Raw genomic sequence first — 20,980 nt, 5'->3', positions numbered from 1 at the left:
TCTCCACCTGCAGCCTCCTACACACACTCACCTAGAGGAAAACAAAGGTTCAAGATCATACATCATTGTTGTTCAGCAAAAAAATGTGTCTGCATATATCCCAGCTTTGCTTTATGTAAAAAAAATACCAATCAGTAACTATGAAATAACCCTTTGGGACTATTCCATTTTAATAACATTTAGGTAGAATGTAATCATTTTCATTATTTTATTGACCTTCCAAATTCTTTAAAATGGGAATTCCGTTCAGTGCTTCAACATTCAAGTGTGTTAAACCACACATGCAACATGTGAAATTACCTTTTCATGAAAGCAAAATGTGAAGCAGCTTATAAAGACTTCTGGCTGAGCAGTCATGTGCCACAGGCCCTCCATTACTACCTTACTGATGCTGTCTGTGAGGGTATAGTTGGAAAGACAGAATTGAAAAACCGGTTCCTGCCACATTGCAAAATAACCATAAGGAGTGGCGTCTGGTTCCTGGAGCTAGAAGAAGTGACTATGCCTTTTAAATCACCGTCATTGTCTCAAACAAAACAGATGGAAAAAAAAAAAAAACCCAAACCAAGAGAGAAACCTCCCAAAAAGGAAATTTCTTAAAGCTTTGGGGCCAGGTGGGACTCTCAGGTGCCGTTGTTCTGGTGTCCCCTTGTTCACTCCAATCTTCAGGTCCTTGAGGGATTTCCCTTTGGCTCCCTGCTGTAGTCCTTTACCCATTCAGAACCCGGCTGCCTTGTATCAGTTACGTCCAGTCAAGCCTCTCTTGCCGTGAAGTGTGAGAAGCTGAGGTACCTCCAGGGATGGTATTTGCCCTACAAAAAACCTAGATCGGGAGAGCTGTGCAGGACATGCCCATCCGGCCCTCTCCTCCTCCTCCACACAATCTTCATGTTTTCATGGAGACCTAGGATTAACAGGTAAGAATACCAACGATGATATAATGTCGATAAGATTCAGCACATTTGAGGTAAGAAGGCAATAAATGTCTATTAGCCTATAGCTTTTGGTTTATATTAATTTATTCCAACATTATAAAAAACTTGGAAGTTTGTTAGGAATGGGAGATACATAAACTACTCGTGTTCTAGGCCTCAAGGTTCAGGTTTGGAATGGCTTGGAAAAACAGCAGTCTCTACGCCTGTGGGTTAGGTGCTCCTGGGAAGGAGGTCAGGAAGAGGGAACAGCAGATGCAAAGGCATAAAGGTATGAGAAAGTCTGGCATCCAGTGCTTTCTTAGAACACCCCAGTCTAGTGACTTCTGCCTTCTTTAAACTCCTTTAGCATTCACCACCTGTAACATTCTTCTTGGTTTGCGATCTCTCTCTAATGCACAGTTACCATTTTTATAGCTAACCTGTTCATTTAAGTCTCTCCCCCTTAAGTAATTTGATTTCTTAGGTGGCAGCCTTCTTTTTTTTAATCTTTCCAGAATGCCATTGAAAGGTACTTTGTACTTGGTAAATACTAATAAGTAACTATTGATTCATTGACCAAAAAAATCATGACTTACATATTTTAAGTTTTCATTAAAAATGTTAAGATTGTATCTATAAGAATAAAGCAGGATTATGTAAATAGAGGATAACACATCTACTTATCCACTATTCTATTTTTATGACCTATTTCCAAGTAGGAACAAACATTGCATACAGTCAATGTTTACACTGCCAATCTGGACAACTGTAGGCTTGATAGCAATTACTCCATTATAACAAACACAAAAGCACGTTTTAGAACAGGAATAAGATCTTACTGAAATTACTGAGAATTGCATGATAAAGACAGTGGACATGAACTCTGAAAACGTGGATGTGAATCAAAGCCCTTTAACCGTTATGAACTTTATTTTTATTTTTTTTCCATCTTTGAGTCTTTTTCCTTATCTATTAAATAAAGTTAAGAATTTCAACTTCACAAGATTGTAAGGACCAAATTAAAAACATACACACACCTGCTGTGGCATAGAGACTAGATAATGTATTTGTTCACTTCATGCCCATTATTTGTCCATTCATTCAAATATATCCATAAGGCGACACAACAAACTAGAAATACTGTATACCACAGAGAAACATTTCTTTTGAAAACTTTTGTTATAAACCCACTTTTGGGGGGGCATCTGGGTGGCTCAGTTGTTTCAGCAACTGCCTTTGGCTCAGGTCATGATTCCAGGATCCCGGGATTAAGTCTCGTAGGGCTCCATACTCCATAGGGCGTCTGCTTCTCCCTTTTGCCCCTCCTCCCACTCTTTCTCTCAATCTCCCTCTCTCTCTCAAATAATAAATAAATAAAATCTTTAAAATAAAAACCCACTTTTTCCTTCAAGTGGTTAAGTCATTAGGACAAACATGTTTCCTTTTGGGGGGATGATCATTTGCTATTTTTTGCTGGAGTATAAGCACATATTAAGGCCAAATTAATGTGTCTTGCAATTACAGGGAACACAGACACTATGGTACATTTTGTACATTTGCCTAATTGCACGAGGGCATGTACTCTCCTTCTAGTTCCAGCATTATCTTACCACCTGTTGTAGATGACTACTTTCATAAAATCTTAAATTCAACAATAGAGTCCTTAGACCCTATATTCCGGAAGAAAGATAGATTAGAGAAAGGACTATGGTCAGGAATCTCAGGTTCTATTTCAGTTATTAGTAACTCTACCAGACTTCTAATGAAGCATATAACCTCAGTTCCTCTAAGCCTTATTTTTACCACATAGAACTGGTATGATAAAGGGTGCCCGGGTGGCTCAGCCGGTTGAGTGTTTGTCTGCCTTTGGCTGGAGTCATGACCCCGGGTGCTGTGATTGAGCCCTGTGTCAGGCTCTCTGCTAAGCAGGGAGTCTGCTTCTCCCTCTTCCTCTGCCCCTCTCCCTGCTTGTGCTCTTTCTTATGTAGGTAAATCTTAAAAAAAAAAAAAAAAAAAGAACTGGTATGATAAAATCTACCTCGCAACAATGATGTAACTCTTAATTGTGGTTTGTAAGTACACAGATAGATTTTTTTTAAAAAAGATTTTATTTATTTGTTTGACAGAGATCACAAGTAGGCAGAGACGCATGCAGAGAGAGGAGGAAGCAGGCTCCCTGCTGAGCAGAGAGCCCAATGCGATGCGGGGCTCCATCCTAGGACTCTGGGATCATGACCTGAGCCAAAGGCAGAGGCTTTAACCCACTGAGCCACCCAGGCGCCCCCAGATAGATGTTTTTAAAGAAATTTAAAGTACTCAATTAGTTTATTAGTATCTCTCTGCACTTTTGCTAAAATTTAATCTTAAATTTATATTAAAATTAAAATTTAATATTTTTACCTCCTGCCCAGTAAAGCACAAGAACTAAAACATTTTTTAAGAAGGCAAAAAATGCTGCATTAAAACAAACTTTATAAACAACATGATAAAAAGTAATTTCTTGGGGCACCTGGGTGGCTCAGTGGGTTAAAGCCTTGTCCTGTTGTTTACAGATTACTGTACTTCTAGCTGGTAAACACCACAGCTAGAAAGCAGTATACCGACAATACCTTTAAGATCAAGTCACTTAAAAAAACATTGTATGTGGGTCATCTCTTGGACAATTTGGGGCCAGAGAGAAGTTGTTATACTGGTTTCCTTAAATAGCACTATAACCTAACCTGATTCCAAGATAATTTCCAAAATATCAATGGAATGAGTGTTGCTGAAATTCTGGTTATGAATGTTTATCCTTGAATAAGAGGCCCCAAGATTCGGAAGCCCTATGATGTTGCCCATGATACTGACCAAAAAAGAAGTTATGAAACTATGGAAAAGATTTCTGAGAAAAAAGCAGATCAATATTCTTCCTCAGAAAATGAGGATGATTGAGGCCATGTGCATACTTGCATAATTCAAAAAAATATCAATTAAGAGATTATAAATCCAACTGTCTATAGTTTTTCCCAAAGGTGCAAGGTGACTTATGACACTTTTTTTAAGTTCTAATTTTGTGAGCACTTCTGTGTCAGGCACTATGTCAACCCTCTTACACTGTTGGTGGGAATGCAAGTTGGTGCAGCCACTTTGGAGAACAGTGTGGAGATTCCTCAAAAAATTAAAAATAGAGCTTCCCTATGACCCTGCAATTGCACTACTGGGTATTTACCCCAAAGATACAGATGTAGTGAAAAGAAGGGCCATCTGTACCTCAATGTTTATAGCAGCAATGGCCACGGTCGCCAAACCATGGAAAGAACCAAAATGCCCTTCAACAAACGAATGGATAAGGAAGATGTAGTCCATATACACTATGGAGTATGATGCCTCCATCAGAAAGGATGAATACCCAAATTTTGTAGCAACATGGACGGGACTGGAAGAGATTATGCTGAGTGAAATAAGTCAAGCAGAGAGTCAATTATCATATGGTTTCACTTATTTGTGGAGCATAACAAATAACAAGGAGGACATGGGGAGATGGAGAGGAGAAGGGAGTTGAGGGAAATTGGAAGGGGAGGTGAACCATGAGAGACTATGGACTCTGAAAAACAACCTGAGGGTTTTGAAGGGGCGGGGGGTTGGAGGTTGGAGCAGCAAGGTGGTGGGTATTAAGGAGGGCACGTATTGCATGGAGCACTGGGTGTGGTGCAAAAACAATGAATACTGTTACGCCAAAAAGAAATTAAAAAAAATAAATGAAAAAAAGTTTTAAATATATTATTCATTTGATGCTCACAAATAATCTTATGAGAAGAGGAATTATAATCCTCCAAAGTCAAGCTCAGAGAGGTTCAGTAATTTGGTCAAGGCAAATTCAGTTCTGTTTCCTCCAAAGCCTAAGCTCTTAACCTTTATCCTACGCTTCTCATCAACATTTTTTTTTAGGATTTTATTTATTTATTTGACAGAGAGAGATCACAAGTAGACAGAGAGGCAGGCAGAGAGAGAGGAGGAAGCAGGCTCCCCGCTGGGCAGAGAACCTGATGTGGGGCTTGATCCCAGGACTGGGATCATGACCTGAGCAGAAGGCAGAGGCTTTAACCCACTCAGCCACCCAGGTGCCCCTCATCAACATTTTTGACATAAACTCAGAAACTTCTATCTTCAGCCCTACCTCCCCTGACCTTCTGCCTTGTACACTAGTAGATATAACTGCCTATTCAATATCCCTACCTGGATGTCTAACAAGCACTTCAAATTTAACGTGTTTCAGTAAATGGTACCTCCGTTCACCCAGTTCCTCAAGCTCCAAATCTAATACCCATCCTTGATTCTTCTAACAATCCCACAGTTAAGGCATTGGGAAAGCTATTGGCTTTACTTTCAAATTATACCTGAACGACTTCTCATCATCTCTACTATCACAACTCTGGCCCAAGCCATTATCATTATTCACCCAGACTGCTGAGAGAGTCTCATAATTGGTCTCTGCTTTCATAGCCCATTCTTCACAAAGCAGCCATAGTTCTTATTTTTTTTTAGCCATAGTTTTTTAAAATGCATATTATATTATTTCATTCTTCTGCTTAAAACCTGTTAATGACTCCCTTTGCAATAATGTAAACTTCTTAAGATAGCCTATAAAGCTCTGCTGCCCCCTTGCCTTGATAGGCCTTTTCTGACTTTATCCCTTAACACTCTCTTCTTTGCTCAGCAAGCTTGTCACATTGGTCATTATGACTTCAAATTTCTCTGTGATGTGAAGTTACCTGCTCTGAGAGGATTTGGGAAGACGGCAGTGGGGGTTTGAGAAAACTGGTGAAGGTTTGTCTAGAGAGGGAGGACAATTCAGAAAATTTTAACAGGATTGCTGGATGGTGTTGATGGTTCAGTTGTGCTTGATGACTGGAATTTAACGATAAAATGCATGTGATTATGGAAATTTCTCCAAATTGCTCTAGTACCAAAGGGGACAATAAGGATGGTAGGATTTATTCAAGGTAGGGGTAGGATGAAAAAAATGGGGCAAAGGAGTTATGGGTACTCCCAAGTGTAACTGAATTCCCCCCCACCCCCAAACGTATGTAACGATGGGGTAGAGAGAAAGGTTGCTAGTCTCCTCAGCTTACCCCAGCTGTGGCAACAACCTAGAATTGCTAAGTAGAAATAGAATCAAAGGACCAAGACCTACCAGCATTTCTGTTAAAAGCTTTAAATTACAAATCCAGATTATTTTGGGAAATGCTGATTATTTAAACATTTACAGAATTGACAAATGGGTAGAAGCTTGTTTACATTTTAAAGGCATTTTTCAATTTAAAAAATCCATTTCCAAAGGGAATCTGTCATTTTAACAGTAAGATTTATCAGTAAATTAGGGATTCAGATTTTTTAAAATGTCTAACCCGGTCAATCCTTCAGGGTATCCCAAGAGGGTGCTTTCTTAGACCTCTTCCTCCTTCAGGACACTTCTCTCGTTCTCCTGTCTTACTTAGAAAGATTTAAGACCATTCTTAGAATGGCATAAAATACTCTTACTGTCCTGACCCTTAACTTGCCCAGTATTTTCCCATTTACCCTCTTTGCGCTATAAGCTGCTGAGACGTAAACTACTTTGCACCTACTGTGCTTTTGTTTCTGTTATTCTCAGGCTAGATCATCTTCCCTACCTTCTCTGTTATACTCCCAGCCATCAATCAACACGTAGCTCACACAGTACATTTCTAGGTAAGAGACAAGCACTGTCTTTCTGCTGTATTTGGTCCTTGTAGATATTCCTATAACTGCTTGTCTTGGGTTATATTACAATGCATTTTATATACTCTGTAGTACCTAATCCGTATTATGCATTATAAAGCATTTTTATGATTGATGTTTTAGGTGACCCAGCTGCTGAAACAGGGAGTGTTCTGTGTTCTTGGTCAAGTCCCTTTCCCTTCGAGCCTCAGATACACAATGGGTACTGTGGTTCCGTGAAGACCAGAGAACGCACGTAGAGCCCTTGCACGGTGCTCCATTAAGGAAAGCCGCGACTGTTTACATTGTTTAGGGCCCTGAATAGGTAGGTTCCTGCTGAGCTATGTTCAGGAAACGCTTCTCTATATGACGTCACTATCAGCGACTTAAAAACCATTGCACGTCTGTCCCGGAGTACAGAAGCGGAACTACTTAAAACGAGATTCACCTGTCCCTCAGTTCACAGGTTCCGCCTGAAAAGATTTCCACTTAGTAGCCCGGGCAGTAGGAATGTGAGCTCAACAGCCAAGGACTTCCCCGAATTACTCCAGGGTGGGCGGGAAGTGTCTCCACCGCCCGGTGGGAAGGCCACCTTCGCTGGATTCGGGGGGGGGGGGGTGCATCCCTACGGCCTGCGGCAAAAACCAGCGGGGGGTCCAGGAACGCTTCTCTCGGTAACGAGGAGGCTGCACCCTCCTCACGAGCAGGATTCACTGGTGTCGGTCCACAGACGAACTGCAGCCGGAACCCAGAAGGCGATTCCCGCGGTGCCGCGCTCCCGGGGCCAGGCCGGGCCGTGGGGTCTCCCCGCTCTCCACGCAGGGGCGGCGGGGCGGGGCGCAGTGACGCCAAGAGGAGTGACGCGACGACGCAGCGCGACGCGGTGACGCACGCCCCTTTGTTGGCTCAGTAGCGGTAGCAGCGGCCGTGGAGGTGGCGCTGGGGACTGTTTTCTCTCGGAGGCCGGAGCGGAGCCGCGACTGACTGAGGCGGGCGGCAAGCGGCCCCCTCGCTCCCTCCCTCCCTCCTCCGCGCCCTCCCCGCCGCCGCCGCCAGCCGCCAACCGCCAACCGCCGCGCCCGGGGAGGAGCCGCGGCCCGCGGGGCCGGAGCCAGGCCTGCGTCCGGACATCAGCCGGAGCCGGAGCGAGAGCCGGGGCCTCGGCGTCCCCGCCCTCTCCCCGCCTCAGGGCCAGCGTCCGCCGGGCCCTCGCGTGTCGCGCCATGGACTCGGACGAGGGCTACAACTACGAGTTCGACGAGGACGAAGAGTGCAGCGAGGAGGACAGCGGCGCCGAGGAGGAGGAAGACGAGGACGACGATGAGCCGGACGATGATAACCTGGATCTGGGCGAGGTGGAGCTGGTGGAGCCCGGGCTGGGCGTCGGCGGGGAGCGGGACGGACTGCTGTGCGGGGAGACGGGCGGCGGCGGCGGCAGCGCTCTGGGGCCCGGCGGTGGCGGTGGCGGTGGCGGCGGCGGCGGCGGGCCAGGGCACGAGCAGGAGGAGGATTACCGCTACGAGGTGCTCACGGCCGAGCAGATTCTGCAACACATGGTGGAATGTATCCGGGAGGTCAACGAGGTCATCCAGGTGAGGGTGGCCGCCGCGCTGGCTTGACCTGGCCGGACTGGGGAGCAGATTCGGCGGCCCGAGGGGCAGGCCTGGGCCTGGTGCGCAACCCAGCCCGGTGCCTCCCGGCCCTGTCTCCTCCGCTGCCTCTGCTGGGGATAGAGGGTGTCGAAAGCAGACATTCGCCGGTTAGCCGGGTGTGGGGAGGTGCGCTGGGGGCGGTGCTTTCCAGGTCCTGCTATGGCGGAGGCCTCCGGCCGCCGAACACTTCACTTGCGGGCAATTCCTGCCCGTCCCTGGGCCCGGTGTCCTTCCTCTGGCCGGAGGAGCGCCTACAGGGGCGGGGCGGGGCGGAGGGGGGGTGGAGAAGAGCAGGACGAACGCGGCCCCTGAGAGGGTTACCCCGGCCTTCATTCTCGCTTGAGCACTTTTGGAAGGGGTTGGAGTAGGCCTAAGAGCAGCTTGGTGTACGGTTGCCCCAAGTGGGCACCGGTTAATAAAGAAATGGATCTGCTTGGCAGTCTTAAGTGCCTTACTTAAAGGTGGGGGAAGGGAACTGTTTCTCGGAAGAGGTGCTGATGGGCCTTCTTTTCCGATGGTGAAGCTTCTGCTCTCATCTTTTTATGTCGTTGCTGGCTGTTTGGGACCTAATGCTACTTTTCATTGGTAGCCAATGACTGACTTGAAGCTGTTGGAATGGCTACTGCATATTGCATACCCAGCCTTGCAGCTAACAGCAAAACGCAGTGTTACTGTCTAATATTAGACAAGACTCTATTGTCAGTTAGAAAGTAGGGGCTTTCTGCTTCTGGACCCTTCTCTCTGGTAATTTTTATTTCTTGGTGAGTTAGGCTTGGTTTAAGTTGATAACACAACTCATTTGATCTCGTGGGTCAGATTTTGCATTTTTGAGCTTTAGGAAATCCAAAGTTTACATTTGTTTGGAAAAAAAATTATGATGAGGGGTCAGGGATACGATTGAAGAATAAAAATGAAGTTTTGATTCAGTGCAACTTTTAGAAAACACTAGTTACATATGAGGAAACTATATACAGGAGCACATTACTATTGCCTTCTTCTCCGTCAGTCATTACTCCCCCCTACCAAAATTAATTGGTTAACATTCACTGGGAAATTGGTAGTAGTATGTCACTGCTACTTGTTCAGTTTGCGTGAATAGCAGATTTTTACAATATTGTTTAGTAAGGAATACTTTCAATTGAACTGTCTATTTTGGCTCATTTGGAGACCCTGTTTTGAATAATAGTAAGTAAAAAAAAATCTGATATATAGTGGGACTACTAAACAGTGGACATCTCAAACTTTCATAGGGATAGGGCAGTCTGAGGAGGAAATTGAAGGTATATAGAAGGAAGATAAGTTTTATTGCTCTTTTTCTGCTTCTAAAAATATGACAGTTCTCAGGCTACTAAGTTGAGACTTTTTTCTTTTTTTGAGGAAACTTTATTAAAAGAAGTTAGAGTAAAACCTTGAATTCAATTTTCATTTATTTACCACTACAGTACACAAAATCCAATGTTTTCAAACTTACGTGTTTTATTGACATATTAGGCCTTTAAAAACTCATGGATAATGGATATTTATTATTTAACTTCTTTGTTTTCATGTAGTAAATCTCAGCCATCTTTTCTCAGCTCTTAGGTGTGTCTTTAGCACTGAGGCCAAACCTTAGAAGTTCTTCATGTCACTTCTGGAACAGGGATGTAGCTAATGCATATGACATCATTCTTTCTTTGTTAGTTTAGGAGAGAGAGAATAAACACAGATGAACTGAGCTAATAAGGACCACAAAATACTAGGGGTTTTTTTTGTTTGTTTTTAAGAGGTGTCCATGCCTGATTTTTGAAAACTATTTTTTTCCTAGTTGACCTCATGTTAAGGTTGCTCTTAAATGGCATTCCTGAATATTTAAATATCAATTCCTTGTTAAGTTTATATTTCGAACTACCAGTAAAGGAAAGAATAGGGTTTATCCCAGGTCATCTTTTCTCCAAATGGTGTGCTTCCTTGATCTAAACTAGGCTTTGGTTGTGGTAATTGTTTTTTTATGTTAGATTTAAACTTAAAAAGTTACACTGGTCATACATGCACACTCCAAGAAAAACTGACTAGGCAAGGAAGAAAAAAGACGAGATCTACACTAAGAGAGATACATGAAATTTGAAGTTAGTTATCTTTTCAGACCGCTGGGTGAGCTATACCTGTATTTTAATAACGTCAGAGTCATACTATATATTCTCATTTTCAGTAGAAAAAAGCAGGTTATGGAAACAGAAGGAATCTCAACAGTTTTCTTAATAACTGTTTCCATTTTCAGTGTTTATATAATTATAAATCTAGACTAGTTTATTTAATCAGTCCATTATTATTGGCCTTCCTTTTTATTTTCTAGTTTCTGGCTCTTATTAACTTCATTGGGAATATTGTCATAGATAATTCTTTGAATGTTTTATTTTCTAGGATAGATTGAATTGCTGAGTCAAATGATGTGATTATTTTCAAGGCATTCGATACATACTACCTACCACATTGCTTTAAGAAAGGTTATGTTAGTTTCCCCCCACCAGTCAGTGCTTGATTAGGATAAAATAGTCATCATTTTAAAAATTTGCTTTAAAAAAAAAAAGAAGGTGAAGAGAACTTTTAACATGTATCTTAGGACATTGGTATTTCTTTTGTAAATTACCCTTTGCTTTTGCTCATTTTGAGCCCTTTTTGGGATTTTTATCTTTTATTGCTTTATAAAACCTCTTTATATTCATTGAGGTTTTTAAAGTTCATTTGTCTAGGTTTTTCAGTTGAAAAAATTGTCTAATGTGGCAATAAGTTTTAAGTTTATAAAATTAAAACCCCTTGTTCTACTTCACATTAGAGAGCTTACTGTTAATTCTAAAAAATTTTAAATCCCCTGCTCCCCAGTGCTACTTTTCTGTATGAAATCAGGTATGTTATTAGTGAATTTGAAAATAAATTTGCAGGAGATAAAGATTGAAATGTGAAAAGATTGCCAGATTAATTTTTCCTTGGGAATTTTATTACTACTTTGGGGAGAATAGTTCTGGGCAACAGTAGATAATACTGTAATTTGTAGATATCTGCGGGTTAGTTTTAGCTTTCATATGAGTTAACACTTTTTGTTTTAGAAGACCCTTGGTTTTCTAGCTTTCGCAACTCTCTTGTTATAATTTGTTTAGTTTGGCTTTGTTATATTTAAATCTTTGTGGCTACCTGGATTACCTTGTGAACTTTCAAGAATAGATCAGGGGTTTTGTTTAACCTATACCAATATTAAAGAAGTACTAAAAGCCCTTAACTTACCCAACTGTATTTACTTAACTAGTATTATTGAACAGTGGATTTCTAATGTAATTGCTTTAGCAGCTCAGTAATTTATTAAACACCACACAGTTCTGCGATGGAGAGGCCTTTAAACTTGCTATTTTGTGTTTCCACAACATTATTCAGCAAATGTTGGTTGTGCTTGTGTGTGTATGCCAGTCACCGTGTTAACTAGATTAGAGGGCATGGTTCTTGCCTAAGGAGCATATAAAGGTGGGGAACATAGAGGTCCTTGGGCTTCATTCCCAGAGATTGTTGTTCATCAGTTAAGTCTGAGTTGGAACCTAAGCATTTATATATTTTTAGCCACTCCAATGATAGTTCTTAACCACTGGGATAGTCATAGTTCATCTACTGTCATGGATTTTGACTCAGGGAGAATGAGTAGAGTGAGAAGGTGGTAACCCTTAGGCATACCCCTTTTTAAAATTAATTAATTAATTAATTGATTTGTAAAAGATTTATTTATTTGAAAGAGAAGTGAGCACAGCAGGGAGAGCTGCAGAGGAAGAGGGAGAAGCAGGGTTCTCGCTGAGTAGGAAGCCCCATGCGTAGGAAGCCCCATGCGGGGCTCAATCCCAGGACCCAGAGATCATGACCCGAGCTTGAAGGCAGATGCTTAACTTACTGAGCCCCGGGAATACTACTTTTAAAGGATGTGCTGCAGAGGAGGAGCATGGGCTGATGGATATGAGTGGTCACAGAGGAGGTGTAAAGAAGTGGGTGGGTGTCTCGCTATTATAAGATTTATTATGCTAAATATAGCCTGTTTTAAAGACAACAGATATCTTTCCAGGGGAAATTTTTTGGTGGCTGTTGAAGTTTTTAATTTTATTTCAGCTATTTATTTAATTTAAAGACTTAAAGAACTTCTAAGGTGAGGTTTCAAGCATAAATTGAGAGGCAGTGTATACCAGCATTATTGACTCAGTCAGTTCTAGCCCTGGCTTTTTCCTCCAAATGGCAAGTTTTGTTTACATCTCAGAACCTTCAGTTTTTGTTTTTGTTTTTGTTTTAATATGGGAAGTAGTTAAGAGAGTTGAACTACTAGATTGGCCTTTTTTTTTTCTTTTTACATTGATGTTTTGTTTATCTAACATCCTTTTATAACCTTAAGTTAATTGGAGATGCTCATTGTTTCAAAGAAGTGAATTCAAGTGTGCAAGTCAGGAAGAACTTAAATTGGCTAACTTATTTGGGTAGGGAGTGGAAGAGGGAGAGGAAGGGGAGAGAGTGTGTATCTTGGAGTTGTTAATTAAAAGTGTTTGGTATAGTTTATTCCTCTTGAATTTCTGTCTTTTCCCACCTGATCTTGAACTTATTTGAGCCATAAGTTTTAAATTCTATTAATTCTTATTAAATCGCTTATGGCAGTAGTCCTGTGAATCAAACTCTGGGGGTGGGGTCCAGCCATCTGTTTAAATGAGCGTTCCAGGCTCAAGTTTGAGAACCACTGATGCAGTTGAAATTTAACAGCGTTTCTCAGTGTGTTATCAGTATAGTGATAAATTACAACAGAGGTGGGTTAATGGTGGAAGGCAAGTTGTTTAAGAAACTAATAAAAGGAAAATTTCAAAAGCTTGGACAGCGCTTGCTGGGCTAATAGAGTTGGAGGGGATTTGTCATTATTACTGGTATCCTTCAGATAAAGTGGTCTTTAATTCAGTTATTTCAAACATGCAAACCGAACTAGTGGCACCTTACATTCTAGGTTGGAGCACTTGGTTTTCTTTCCACTTTTTTTTTTTTTTTTTACACAAAAATATTTGAGTTTCTTTATTTAATATGTTGGAAAAAAAAAGGTTTTGGATACTGTAACTGCTCCTGCTCAGTACTGTAGTAAATAGTGAAGAGAATATGAGAAAACATTCTCAAGGAGTTGATGATCTCTTTGAATTTAGACACTCAAAGCTATTGGCCAAAAAGTCTTTTCATCAGGTGCTAAGTGGATAGTAATAGGTATTCATGGAAGAGAAATCTGTTGGTGTTATCTGGCTAGGATTGGATGGCTAGGATTTGGATAGATAGGAAAAAGGGATAGAAAACCATTTTAAGGGGCACCTGGGTGGCTCAGTGGGTTGGGCGTCTGCCTTTGGCTCGGGTCGTGATCTCGGGGTCCTGGGATCGAGCCCCGCATCGGGCTCTCTGCTCGGCGGGGAGCCTGCTTCCTTCTCTTTCTCTCTGCCTGCCTCTCTGCTTGTGATCTCTGTCTGTCAAATGAATAAATAAAATCTTTAAAAAAAAAAAAAGAAAACCATTTTAAGAAATTGAATGAAGTGAAAACAAGGAAAGTGTCTGAATAATGGTGAGGTTCTCTAAAGTAGAACAGAGTTTGTAAATTGTGGGTGATAAGGTTGCAGAAACTGCAAGAAGAAAGGCAGAAGCCATCAGATTAGATTCCTTTATTTTGGGTTTGACATATGGTAGCTGTATGTATTAGTTATCTTCAACCCTACATTTCCTCAAAACTCAGTGGCTTAAAAACACTGTCTTACAGTTTCTATGGGTCATGATTCTGGGTGCAGCTGAGTTAGGTTAGATGCCTCTGGCTCAGGGTCTCATGTTAACTCCGTTAAGGTTGCAAGCAAGGTATCAGTTAAATTGCAGTTCTCAAGGCTTGAGGAGGGGAGATTCCCCTTCCATTGTCAGGCCTCAGATTTTCACTGGCTGGTTGTTGGCCAGAGACACAAGTACTTTGCCATGTGGGCTTCTCCAGAAAGTGGCTTTTAACACAGCTTCTTTCCCTCAGAATGAAGAGTCTGAGAGCCCCCAAGATAGAAGACAGTTTTTTAATAATTTCATTTGACATCCCATCACTTTGTCCTGTTCTACTTGTTATAAGTGATTAACTGTATCCACACACTCGGGGAGGAGGTTACACAAGTGTGAAGATGAGAGGTGAGGGATCCATGGGGCCATCTCAGAGGCTCTTCCATCATCTACATACCGTTTGGCTTCGTCAGGAGGTGAAGGACAACCATTGTATAATGCTTATGTATCCATTTAATTTATATACAAATAAGAGGCATAGTAGTTTGGATTTTTTAATTTAGGATTAACTATAAATTATTTGTATTTGGCTTTAAATGATAAGCATTCTTAATTACTTTCCAATGGCTAAGATTAAAAGAATAGCTTGCAGTCTCTTAGAATTGGAAGAAATTTGGGATTCTTCAGTCCACTAATTTTTTTCTTTTTTAACTTTAGCTATGTAGTGGAATCACCTGGGGATTTTTTTTTTCACACTTTTAATTGCAGTTGTAAGAAACAACGATAGCATAGCGATCCCACATACCCTTTGCTGATTTTTCTACTATAGCATAATGTCACAACCAGTGAGTGTATTGACATTAATGTGGCTTTACTCAGATTTCTTTCCCTGAGATTTTTCTTTTAAAGGCAGGCACTCAGACCCCACAACAGACTAAGCAGTGGTTCTCTGGGAGTTTGGACCACGCATTGTCATTAAACAGAAATTTTCCCTGGATTATTTTAACGCACACCCAGGGCTGAGAGTCCTTGTTCTTGTTTGTTGTCTCTAAGAATCCTCTCAGTAACATTCCAATCTCTGCTTAACTACAGATAAATGACAGTGAACTATTTTGTGATGTAGCTCATTTCAAATTTAACTCTTGATTTTTTTAAATGTAATTAAAATCTGCTATTGTAACTTTCACCTATTGTTCCTAGGGTCACCCTTTTGATAAAGTTGTTTTTTAACATAATTGTTGTGTTGGAAGCTTTTCTTCCTGAAGTTAATGAGACCCTCTTCTTTCTTCATACGACAATGAACCTGTATTTTTGATAAAATGAATATTGACTGCTTTTCTATTTTCTACTAGATACTTTCTCTTAATAGGCATAATATCACAGGCCATAACTTGGCTAAGACTTCAACAATATACAGGTCATCTTTTGTATGTTATCATACGATTACTATGTAGCTTTTTAAAATAGCTTAATTATTCCTATTAAATGATGGGATAAATATAAGAATGAGGATTTATTTGGCTGACATTTGATGATCACTTGTGAAAGAATGAACTATAATCAGAGGCTTCTAACCTGGGATGGTTGTATCCTTTGGGGCCTATGGAGATAGTAGTGGCAGTTTTTACCCTTTTTTCCCCCAACGTTAAAAAAAACTATTTAAAACAGAGCAAAACAGGGGCGCCTGGGTGGCTCAGTGGGTTAAAGCCTCTGCCTTTGGCTCGGGTCATGATCTCAGGGTCCTGGCATCCAGCCCCGCGTTGGGTTCTCTGCTTGGCGGGGAGCCTGCTTCCCCCTCTCTCTTTGCCTGCCTCTCTGCCTACTTGTGATCTCTCTCTCTCTCAAATAAATAAATAAAATCTTTAAAAAAGAATAAAAATACAAAATAAAACAGCAAAACAAAACTGCCCAAGTGAGTTAAAATGTGGGCCATTGTTGGGTCTTTAGTTCTAAAAGAATAGCACGTTTTATAGAGTCATTAGATTTCCATAATCATGTAAGAATCCAGAATTTTTGCTTTTTTCCTAAATTTTCATTTTAACAGTGATTGGAGGTCATCTGGGATTATCTTGAATAATGTCTCATTTCTCAATGTATCTTGGTGAATAGTTGATGTGCAGTTGGTATTTGAGTTAAACTGATGGGTAGTTAGTATCTCGGAAGGCATAAGAAGTTCTTACTGAAATAGCAGCGTTCTGGCAGATTAACTTTCCAGAGCTCTACTTTTTTTCATTTTTAAAAATGAGAATGCTAGTATTAGGGTCAAAAGGGTGTGAGGATTTGAGTGAGAAATGCCAAATACTGTCCTGGAAGTTTTTCCATGTAATTTTTTTCTTAATGTAAACATCATTCAATAGCATTTTTCATTTTTGCTATGTTCCATTTAAAGGAAGTGTCAGAAGTGACCTGACACTTAATACATTTTGGCAAAAAGTACAGCAGATAATGAAGTATTAGGTAACATTTCCTTATTACTAAGACATTTGTTTAGACAAAGCTAAGAATAGCAATAATCCCAGATACTTCTCCCCAGGCTTACTTTGCAGTCTCCTTTGAAACTGTCATACTTCTAATTCAAATATTAACAGACTCCAGTTGCTTGGTAATATATCCTTTCTCTTAATCACAATTGTACATTTTTAAGGGATTAAGTAGAAGCTAGAGACTAAGAAGTATTTTCTGATTCTTAGCAAGTATTTATAGGTAAAAACCTGTAAAGTGTGACATTTTGGACAGGTATTTCTCTGAAACCCACTTGAAACCCAGATTTACTGCATTGTCTCCTCAAGGCTCTTCTTTCTTTAAATTACCAGTTAACTCTTCGTGGAATTTGAGAGTCACCCTTAATTTTTTCCCCCTGCATTTCCCATATCCAATTAGCCCTGATCAAGTTACCTCTGAAATTTGTTATTCCTGTTCTTTTTACAAACTAATCCTAATCTAAGGCCTCTTTTTATTTTGCCTCATTGTCTCCAGGCTTCCAGTCTATGTCATACTACCAAATACAAATGTAGTAGTCATTTTCCTGCTAAAAAAAACTTCATTGTCTGCCCCTTCCCCCGCCCCTTACAATTATAAGTCTTGTCCAGATTCCTTTATATGGCATTCATGGCTTCCTCATCTTAGTGTCAGCGCATTTTTTTCAGTGTCAGCTGCTGCTGTTCCTGATTCTTCCATCTCCCCCAACTGCACCACTTAAAATTTCTTTCCTTCTTTTTATTGCTCTATGTTGGGGTTATAATTTTCTAATACATAAAACACATTTGTGTTTTCTTAAATTTGCTCAAGCTCCTCCCTCTTGTGTTACTCTTTCTCCTCTCAACTGCCTGATGTACTTCTATTCAGACCCTGCTCAGATACTACCGTATCTCTTGCCAGGTCCCTCTTCTTTACCTTTCTAGTGCTTCCTTATCTTTGTTTGCATGGTGCTTCATGTAGATATTGGTATAGCCTGCATGAGGTTGAAATACAGCCATCCCAATACCTAAGTCTCCACAGCCAGATGTGAGGGACTTGAGTATGAGAGCTTCATCTTCCGCATCTATAGCATATGGCGCACTAACAGTCTTTGCCGTAATAGAAACTCAGTAAATACTTGAAATGTGTCCTTGCCTAGTAAATGCTTACTTCCTCAGTTTCCTTATCATATACCAAGGGGAGCTAGGTAAGATTTTCTTCTAGTGCTAATAAGTTATTTTATGATTTGTAGGTAATGCCACAGTCATAGTGTAAGAAGCAAGAAAAAAAGTGTTTAAATTCCAAGAGGACGGCTTTTTTTTTTTTAATATTTTATTTATTTATTTCACAAACAGATTACAAGTAGGCAAAGAGGCAGGCTGAGAGAGGAGGAAGCAGGCTCCCCGCCGAGCAGGCAGCCCGATGTGGGGCTTGATCCCAGGACCCTGGGATCATGACTGAGCAGAAGGCAGAGGCCCTAACCCACTGAGCTACCCATGCGCCCCAAGGACAAGCTTTTTAAGTGTTCAGAATATATAGTGACACTTTTAAAGCTTATCGTTTGCATGTAGTTCCCTGACACTTACATGAACTGACAGTGATATAAAAACAATTGAGTCACTAATGCTGTAGTTCTCAAAGTATGGTCTATGAAAGCACAGCTATGGTATGGTAATACTAAGACTTTTGCCTTTTTTAATGTGCTGACCTTTGTTCTAATGGTGCAGAATGCAGTGGGTAGGTAAAACATTTGGGAATCCTAGCACGAATCACATCAGTGGCACCCAGCTATACAAGTAGTCATTGTATTCTTCACCTCTACAGACAGTAAAAAAATAACATTTTTCACTTGGTCTGGATGAAGTAGTAAAAGTTACTAGTTTTATTATATCTTATCCCTTAAGTACACATCTTTTTCATAGCATGGGTGGTAAAGTAGGCTTAGGTGGAGCTGTGTGTGAAGCACTTGGGCATACTAAAGTTACAGAGGTTGTCTTGAAGACAAACATCTGTGCAATTTGATTTGTGAGCAGAACAAGCCGCTTGTTTGGTGGAACACCCATTTTTTCTTGAATGACTGACTGGCTGTTTTTTTTTTTTAGACAAATGGCAAACATATGGTGAATGTTTCTCCAAATGAATGAAATACACCTGTTATTTCAAGGAAAAGTGCTAACAGTATGTTGCTAATGATAACATTTTTTAAGTTTTTAAGTGAAAATTAGAATTTTGGAAAACTTATGTTTGCTATTGTGAGACTGCTTCCCAATATTTAAAAACTTCTGATGAAATATTGTGTAATAAAATATATCAATATTTGGAAGATCAGTTTAACTTAATGAACCAATATTTTCCAAATGACCAATTTTCCATTGACCAATTTTGATACTTCACAGTCATGCATTGGTAAATGAACCATTCAGAGTACAAGATAGACCACCAAGAATATGAAAAGTTCTTTGACATGGTTTCAGATTCTACCTTGCAAACAGCCTTTAAGAAACAACCACTTTTTGCATTTTGGTGTAATTTCAAGAAGAATATCCATAATTAAGTGAAAAGCCTATGAAAGTGTTCCTCTTTGGGGGGCACCTGGGTGGCTCAGTGGGTTAAAGCCTCTGCCTTCGGCCCAGGTCATGATCTCAGGGTCCTGGGATCGAGCCCCGCATCGGGCTCTCTGCTCAGCAGGGACCCTGCTTCCTCCTCTCTCTCTGCCTACTTGTGATTTCTCTCTCTGTGTGTCAAATAAATAAATTTAAAAAAAAAAAAGTGTTCCTCTTTGGAATGCATGGGTGGCTCAGTTGGTTAAGCATCTGCCTTTGGCACAGGTCATGCTCCCAGGGTCCTGGGATCGAGTCCCACATACGGCTCCTTGTCAGCAGGGTGCCTGCTTCTCCCTCTGCCTGCTCTGTCTCTTCTGCCTGCAGCTCTCCATGCTTCTGCTCTCTCTGACAAATAAATAAATAAAATTTTTTTAAAAAGTGCTCATCTTCAAAAAACATATATATTATTTATATATATAATTTATACTAAATTAAGTTTATTGAATTTATATTTAATTAAAATATATATATATTAAAATATATAAATATATATATAATATATATTATATATAAAATATATATATTTATATTTATATGTATTATATATAATATATATTATATTTATATATTTTATATATATAAAATATATATATAATATATATATATAAAATATATATAATTAAAATATATATAAGTGTATGTGTGTGTGTATTTTTTTTTTTAATGTAATCTCTATACCCAGTGTGGGGCTTGAACTTAAAACCCTGAAATCAGGAGTTGCAGGTTCTATCCACTAAACCAGCCAGGAGCCCCAAGTGCTCCTCTTTTTTTCAAACTACTTATTTTTATGAAGCCACATTTCCTATATTCTTCAGATAAAACAGCATATCCAAGAGGGGTGCCTGGGTGGTGCAGTGAGTTGACTCTTGGTTTCAGCTCAGGTCATGAATTCCGGGTCTGCCTTGGTCTCAGCCCTTAGGACAGAGTCGGCTTGGGATTCTCCCTCCCTCCCTCTCCTCCTCCTGGTCATGCTCTCCAAAATAAAAAAAAAAAATTAAAAAAAAAACCCACAACACATCCAAGAGACTGAATCCAGAAGCAGATAAGAGAATCCAGCTATTTTCTATTTAGCCAGGTATTAAAGAGACTTTGAAACCTGAAATAGTGCACTCTTCTTACCAGCTTTTTTGTTAGGACATAGTTTTTTTCATTAAAGTGTTTTTTTGTATTAATCTATAATGGGATCTATTACTGTTATCTTAATGAGTTAATATTTTAAAAATTCTATTTTAGCAGCTTACATGATAAATATTGATAGTTATAACTCATGTAAACAAAACTCTTTGGTGTTCTTAATTTTTTAAGGTGGAAAGGAGGTCTGAGACCAAAAAGGTTGAGAATTGCTGCTTTGATATTCTGAAATATTTCTGAATCATTAAGAAAATGTCATGTAGTCTTGCAAGAAGAAGATAGGACTAAGCACACTATTTGGATTTATTATAAATTAGCAATAGTTTATAAATTACAAATTAAGTATTACTGATTAATCAGAAACTTCTTATTTATAAGCTATGTTAGATGCTCTGGGGGTTATTAACAGAAATACTAGCCCCTTTTGTTAAATAAAATCTAGGAAATGTGAATAATAAGGTATGACTAGTAGGGGAAAGATGTTGGAAATGGGATGGGAGGCTTAATTTTTTTCAAGGAGGAGCTAGTAGAGATACCACTCAACATACTCTATTTGTTAATTTGTCTATATTTTGATTTCTTACATTAGAATGAAACCTGTGTGAGAGCAGGACTTTATTTTATTCATTGCTGTAGTCCCAGTTCCCAGAACAGTACCTGGCACATACTGGGTATTTAGTAAATATTTCTTTCTTTCTTTTTTTTTAAAGGTTTTATTTATTTATTTGACAGAGAG

The 20,980-nt window shown here is 39.9% G+C and overlaps 1 protein-coding gene across 1 annotated transcript in view; it reads left to right on the top strand.

The window, feature by feature from the left end:
• Positions 1-7,562: 7,562 nt before the first annotated feature.
• The window catches only part of ARIH1 (ariadne RBR E3 ubiquitin protein ligase 1), a 115,868-nt gene continuing 102,450 nt past the window's right edge, over positions 7,563-20,980 (top strand). Inside the window, exon 1 of the mRNA XM_080808747.1 lies at positions 7,563-8,224. Coding sequence (XP_080664873.1) covers positions 7,856-8,224 — 369 coding nt within the window. The 5' untranslated portion in view covers positions 7,563-7,855. The remainder of the gene's footprint in view (positions 8,225-20,980) is intronic.

Source organism: Martes martes (assembly GCF_963455335.1).
Source record: "Martes martes genome assembly, chromosome: 7".
NCBI lineage: Eukaryota > Metazoa > Chordata > Mammalia > Carnivora > Mustelidae > Martes > Martes martes.
This window is presented reverse-complemented; position numbering and strand designations above follow the sequence as displayed.